Here is a 7,500-nt window from a genome sequence, read left to right on the forward strand (position 1 = left end):
AATCGTAGATGTATCATTTCAAAATCTAAAAGATTAATCAAAGCAACGAGAACAAGAACAAAAAATGTTTATTAATGTGTATTAATATTTATCAACAATGATTGATTTAATCGTGTATTTTAATGGGAAGGGTGTATTTGCTTTTTTGATACAAACAAATCAATATGCGTGTCTGTGTGACTGAATGTACATACAGTAGGACCCTTCATGACCCCCAGAAAAAGGCTCATGATGTTTTTGGTTCATGACCCGCAGTCTGGGAACTATTGTTCTAGGGATAATTATCATTAGATGAAAATAAGTTTCTTTCCTTTCGTACTGTTGCAGAAACATTTGGATATATTTGTATTCTGGCTGCCACAAGACAACTTTATCTTATTTTGTTTTGTTTTAGACTGAATATCCCACTATCGGAGAAAAGAAAGATATTTGAAGATACGTATATTACGATCACTGTGATACTCTTTACGCTGAAGAGGATCACAGATAGTGATCGCAATATACGTATCTTCAAATATCTTTCTTTTCTCCGATAGTGGAATATTCAGTCTATCTTACCAGTGTATTAGAACATTCAATCGCTGGTTGTATTGTTTTTATTTAACTTTCTTTTATTTCAATTAAAGTCTCAAATCACTTCGTCGGTCGGATATTCCAGGTGGTGGCTGGGAAACATAACCTAAAAGTGGAGGAGGTGGAGGAGCAAGTGGCCAAGATCCACTTCATCCACATGCATCCCTTCTTCAACGGGTGAGTAAAGATGGATCGTTGTCGCAGAGTGCGCGCAGTGAGGCCAGGGTGGAGTATAAAGTCCACACTAACACTTGCTTTACAATGTGCAAACTTCAGTCAACTTTTGTGAATTTGAATAGCTAGACAAAGACTTTGTTTACTAGACTTCCTAGACTTCCTAGACTTCCCTTAGACCATTTCACCAACGTGTTTAACTTTCGTATAGGTTTAACTTCTCTCAGTTCGTCAATCAGATTCTCATTATACGACACAAAGGTAATTTGACTTTTGAATATTAGAAAAACGAAAGATCGTAAACGGAGTCGTTCTGACTAGTGTGGACGCACAAGTTGACGAGAATGTTCCCAGTGGGAACCGGGCGCAAGTTTGGGTATAGAATGAGTGTGTACTTCAAGATGGAGTCTTGTAAAAAAAAATATACAGATGTTGAGACTTCTAAGCACCTACCTCTCCTCCTCCTCCTCCTCCTCCTCCTCCTCTTCCTCCTCCTCCTCCTTCTCCTCTTTTTTTTCTCCTCCTCCAGCGACAGTCTCGAAAATGACATAGCCCTGGTGCACCTTGAGGCCAGCCTCGAAGTGTCCGAGTTCGTTGACAGCCTCGAACTTCCCCTCCTCAACATGACATCCGAAGGTGAGTCTCATAAGAACATAAGAATGGAGGAGAGTTCAGGAGACCATAAGGCCTATACCACTTGTCATCCCCATCCGTAAAGTCCTTTAATCTTCTCTTAAAATAACCAATTGTCTAAGCGTTCACTACATGGTTACTAAGCCTATTCCGTTCGTTAATCACTCTGTTGGTAAACCATTTATTGTTTATTTCCTTCTCAAACTTCAATTTGTCCGATTCAAATCCATTGCTACGAGTTCTGTCTTGCTGTCTTAATATGATGACCTTGCCTGCACCACCCTTGAGATCTTCAAGAATAGAATCAACGGTGAAGTTCAGAGATGATGTAGGCGTCTTATGAGTAGGCCCAAGGTTGAGGGAACTTTGTTAATCATAAAAAAAAATTGAGTTAAAATATATTACTTCCCCACTCAGACAAGACTTCAGAGAATAAAAAATCAAACAAAAAGTTCTTATTTCTTTATTCTATCAATCTATCAATCCATGTTATTTACCTGCTCATCGATATATCTGTTCATCTATTTATCTATTGATCTATTTATCTATATATATGATTTACTGAATTATCTATCCATTCATTTGTTCATTTATTTCGTCCCCAGTTCATAGATATCAATCTTTTTCAACCACATTAATTTTTCATTTTAATACCATGTCATCACGATCGAGACTGACAAGAAGCTCGACGGAGACATATACGGAAACTGATACGCAGTGAAGCCAAGGATTCGAACCCAGCTCAGACGTAACAAGTGAAAAGTGACTTAAACCACTTCACTTGTTACGTCTGAGCTGGGCTCGAGACATTGGCTTCACTACGTATCAGTTTCCGTATATGTCTCCGTCGAGCTCCTTGTCAGTCTCGATCGTGATGACATGGAACTAAAGTGAAAAATTAATGTGGTTGAAAAAGATTAATATCTATGTACATATCTATTTAGTTATGTATTTACCTGATCTATATATTCATTTGTTTTTATTTGTTTACTTTTTATTTGTGTATTTGTTTATTCATTTATTTACACGTCGATCTACTTATATATTCATATATTTACTTATTTATCTACTTGTTTGTTTATTCATTTATTTATATTTCATTTTTGTTTATTTTATTTATATATCCATTAACTTATTTATTTATTTATTTATTCATATCTATTTATTTATTTATTTATTTATCTATTTATTTATTTACCTTTTTTTTTTTCTTTTTTTTTATGCATTGCTGCTCGTTTCCTCTTGTTATCCAGTGGCAAAGAAACGACTCCACTGTCACACAACACAGACAGCAATCCACTTTGTTTCAGTAATCCCCTCATAAGGGGCAAGAGATCTATTTCTCTAGAGTTAGATCTTCACAGCAACATTTTTGGGTTTCCCACAACATTTTTACACCATTTAGACTTTACAGGTACATTTACAAATTTTGGACAACACTTACTGCCCCTCAAATTGGCATTTTAATATGCTTATGCCCGACCACCAGCGAGTCCTTACTACATAGCGGGAACGTGGAGTCGGTTCGTAAATGCATATCGTCAGCATTCCTCTGAAGAAGATTATAGCGAAACCGGTCAGAGTTAACTCGGAACTAGACCCGCGCCTTCTTTTTTCCACCTTCTTCAACTTGCCACAATGTCTCAAAGTAGATAGATAGACACCACCTTTGACTCCTACAGGAGAGTGCACTGTTTCGGGCTGGGGCAAGACCTCCGAAGTAGGACCTCCTGCCGACGTTCTTCAGTTCGTAACCCTTGAGGCGTTTCCGCATGACGTCTGTGTGGAGTCCTACCCGGACGAGTTCATATACGGCTCGATGATGTGTGCAGGGTAAGTCTCTGTGATGGTAGGGGGACATTGATATGGATTTGTTGCTGTCACTGGTGTTGCTGATGATGATGATGATGATGATGATGATGATGATGATGATGATGATGATGATGATGATGATGATGATGATGATGATGATGATGATGATGATGATGATGATGATGATGATGATGATGATGACGATGACGATGACGATGACGATGACGATGACGATGATGATGATGATGATGATGATGATGATGATGATGATGATGATGATGATGATGATGATGATGATGATGATGATGATGATGATGATGATGATGATGATGTTTTTATATCGTTGTTCTTGATGTTATTGATGATGTTGATTTTGTTGTTGTTGATGTTGTTATTGATGATAATGTTGATTTTGTTGTTGATAATGACGTTATTGTTGTTGGTGGTGGTTCTTGTAGTGTTGGTTTTGTTGCTGTTTTATTAAAGTTTGGCCTTAGAAGACCGGTGATAGCCACTAGCCTAGCCCAGAAAATCAGTTTATCAATATTCCGGATCGTTGCCAGCCACTCGAGGCAACAATTGATGGATTGACTCACACAAGAATCATTTACATTTGCAGGAGTCCTTCAGGTGAGGGGTCCTGCCAAGGAGACTCTGGGGGTCCTTTGACGTGTACTGGCGAAGAAGGAGCTAAGTATCTCGCCGGTGTGGTCTCCTGGGGTTACGGCTGTGCACGTCCTGAATACCCGACAGTCTACACCGAAGTCTCCTATTTCGTGGAATGGATCCAAAGTCACATGTAGGAAGAATAGAAAATAAATAGATAAATTAATTAATAAATGAAAAATAATAGAAAATAAAATATAAAGAATACAAGGGCTATAAGTAACTCAGAAATTATGAAAACTTATAGAATGTGAAAATAATAAGTTTACAAAAAAATAAATTTTCTTGTATTTATACATTCCTCTCATAAATGAGTGATTTGTTACTTAAGGAGGTACAGACGTCTTGTTCCTGATTACAGAAATGACTGCTTAAATCTTATGTAGTCAGCTCTTTCATACAGTACACAGACATGACAGAATTGAATAGCCACCAAGAGAAATAGTTTGATTTATCAAACAAGCAATTGATACAATTAAAGTGCTTATAAATTGTCACAATGTGAATAACTAATACTTGGTTGAGATCCCCTTTGCTTTTTTCAATGCAAAGACCTTTCTAGGGATGCTGGTGATTAGTTCGCGAATATCATCTTGATGGATTTCTTACCATGTTTCCCGTAGTAATCCTAAAAGTTCGGGCTTTGAAGATTGCTTCCTCTTCTTTTTGCGAAGTTGTCGGTCTAATATACCCCTAGAGATGTTCAGTAGGGTTCATATACGGGGATTGACTTGGCCATGGAAGTTTCCTGATCCCATTTTGGCTCAATCAATTTTGTGTTGCTGGAGCAGTGTAACAAGGAGCTCCATCTTCCTTAAATAGGAAGACATTTATACTCATTCTACCACTGTAGAATATTAGAATGAGTCCTTCCTTTAATATAGGAAAACAATTGCCTAAATTGATGTTTCCTTGACACTCCACAAGCTCTGATCGACCATCACTCCGAATTGCACCCCACACCATTATTGAAATGACCCCATGTTTCATTGTTGGCTGCAGTCTTTTGAGGTCAAACTCTTGACTACAGTCTCCAGACCCACACTCTTCCACTGTCAGAAAATAATGTGAATTATGATTCATCAGAGAAAATGACAATGCTCCAAAAGGCCACAGGTCTCTCCACCATCTCAACAGCCCAATCCTTTCTGCGCTTAATATTGGCTGGACGAAGGAGTGGTTTCGTTCTTGCATCTCTGCCATAGTAACCAAGCTTGTGGAGATACGCGACAGCTGTTCTGGGACTGACATCAGCTTGTGCTGCTATGTCAGAGGCCTTGCAACGTGGATTCTCTTCGACATTTCTTTTGACAAGACGCAAGGTTCTTTCTGAGGGCCCGGGACGACCTGAATGAGGTTTTGTGCCCTTCTTGCCCTCTCTGGTGAATTCTACAATCATTCTATTAACAATAGAAAGGGGTATTGACAGATTTTCAGATATTTTGCGTTGACTAAGTCCACCTTCATGTTGACCCACAATACGACCTCGCTGAAATTCAGATAGGTCTACTGCTCCTTTGGTTCGTGGCATGCTTGATTAATCTTGTATGTAATCTGAAACATAAATCTAGGTAAATATAACATATTAGGTAAATTTGAATAACATTAAGCATTAAATAAGAGCAGAAATGCATTTTTCTTGGTGTCTATTCAATTCTGTCATGTCTGTGTATATATGCATATGTACAGATAATGCATATAGGTGTGTGTGTGTGTGTGTGTGTGTGTGTGTGTGTGTGTGTGTGTGTGTGTGTGTGTGTGTGTGTGTGTGTGTGTGTGTGTGTGTGTGTGTGTGTGTGTGTGTGTGTGTGTGTGTGTGTGTGTATGTGTGTGTGTGTGTGTGTGTGTGTGTGTGTGTGTGTATATATATATATATATATATGTGTGTGTGTGTGTGTGTGTGTGTGTGTGTGTGTGTGTGTGTGTGTGTGTGTGTGTGTGTGTGTGTGTGTGTGTGTGTGTGTGTGTGTGTGCGTGTGTGTGTGCGTAAGTCTGAGTGTGTATTCCCATTTTTGTGTGTATATGCTTATATATACATTTCCACATATTCATGATTAAGCAAATCTATTGTCACCCTGTTAATCTATGTATTTGAATTTGCAATATCATTGCCACCTTCATGATTAGAGGTTGTTACCAGATTCCTTTCAAGGGTTGAGAGAGGCGAGTTTGACATCAGCAACTGAGGAGATTTTTTGAGATCGAAGACAGGCCAAGCCGACATGAAAAAACAGAAATCTTCAAATGAGCTGACACATTATCAAAATCAGAAAAAGATCTTGTGCTGAACCGGGGTTTAGTCAAAGGTACAATAAAAGACACTTCCGCGGTTGAGTTTAGGCTTAAAAGGATTAATGAGAGGCAAGACAGATAACACCTGATGGGTTACAAGGGTAAGGACAAGTAAACAGCATCGTTATAGACATTACACTTTGTGTGCGCTTTTTTCATCCATAATAAAACCATTCCATTTGACTTCTGGTTTTATGACCTATGTACTATATGTACTATCTGTACTTACATATGTACTATATATGTATATGTACTACATGTACAATATGTACTTTATGTACTGTAACCGACATTTAGGTCTGACCCATGACATATATAAAAAATAGGTAGGAATAGTTTTCGTATTTGAGTATTATATATATATATATATATATATATATATCTTTGTATGTGGAATTTCCACTGTACATTGTTCTTTGTTAAAGAGGCTGGTTGATCCCTCCATACCTTGTGGGATACTTAAGCACTGTCTCTGTTACCCTATGCGCTGGTGGCATCATATGAAGCGTGCTGGCCTCGCATTCCTTCAGTTGTGGGCTCGAATCCCGCACTCACTTCCCTCCGATTACATGCAGTGACTGTTAGTTATCATCCCCCAGCAGTCCTTAAAGCGCATCATAGGGTACAGGTGACGGCTTCGGCCGCAGCTATTCAGCGCCTCCTGGCGTAGGCTCCTAATTTGGTACCTTTAGCCAAGGAAAAGTTTAAATTAACTTTGATTAAGGCTCTCCGTATGGAGATAACTGAGTGTGGTTAAATATGGTAATCACCGACAGCTTCATAAAAAAAAAGAAAATAATAATGATAATGATAATAATGATAATAATAATAATACATACATATACCAAGGCTTTTAATAATGATAATAATAATAATAATAAAAAGATAAAATAGAAATAGAAATCGTGAAGAAGATTTTACTGAAGGAATGACATTCAGCTCTCAGAAGTTGTTTGAAGTACATAAAGCAGGGGTGGGCAGCCTTTGGCACGCGTGCCAAACTTGGCACTTTTTTTTCTGTCATCTGAAACTCAGAGCTCGCCTTTGAAAAAGATAAACAAATAAATCTCCAACTTCTTTTGTATGACATTTGGTAACCGCATACTGCGCTGTGAGGCGGATTGGTGCTCTGGAAAGTGAATGGAGGGGACGTGAGAAAACACTTTATCAAAGATTTGGATGATTTTGGCACCCGCACCTTAAAAAGGTTGCCCACCACTGGCTTAGACAGCCATGGAGGCTCTCATATATACTAAAGAGTTTATATTCCTTGTCTATGTACTTGAAAAAGCTGTAACGAACGAAATGTTGTAGAATCAACATAAGAACATAACATAAGAATGAAGGAGA

General features: G+C 38.2%; 1 protein-coding gene across 1 annotated transcript in view; it reads left to right on the forward strand.

Annotated features, from left to right (window-relative positions):
• Positions 1-7,500, forward strand: part of LOC143028937 (transmembrane protease serine 9-like) — a 35,179-nt gene that overhangs the window by 2,804 nt on the left and 24,875 nt on the right. The window contains exons 4-7 of the mRNA XM_076191290.1: positions 659-750; positions 1,277-1,383; positions 3,063-3,213; positions 3,812-3,993. Of these exons, the coding sequence (XP_076047405.1) occupies positions 659-750; positions 1,277-1,383; positions 3,063-3,213; positions 3,812-3,993 (532 nt within the window). The remainder of the gene's footprint in view (positions 1-658; positions 751-1,276; positions 1,384-3,062; positions 3,214-3,811; positions 3,994-7,500) is intronic.

The sequence above is a fragment of the Oratosquilla oratoria genome, chromosome 10 (assembly GCF_046742065.1).
Source record: "Oratosquilla oratoria isolate Oo_2021 chromosome 10, ASM4674206v1, whole genome shotgun sequence".
NCBI lineage: Eukaryota > Metazoa > Arthropoda > Malacostraca > Stomatopoda > Squillidae > Oratosquilla > Oratosquilla oratoria.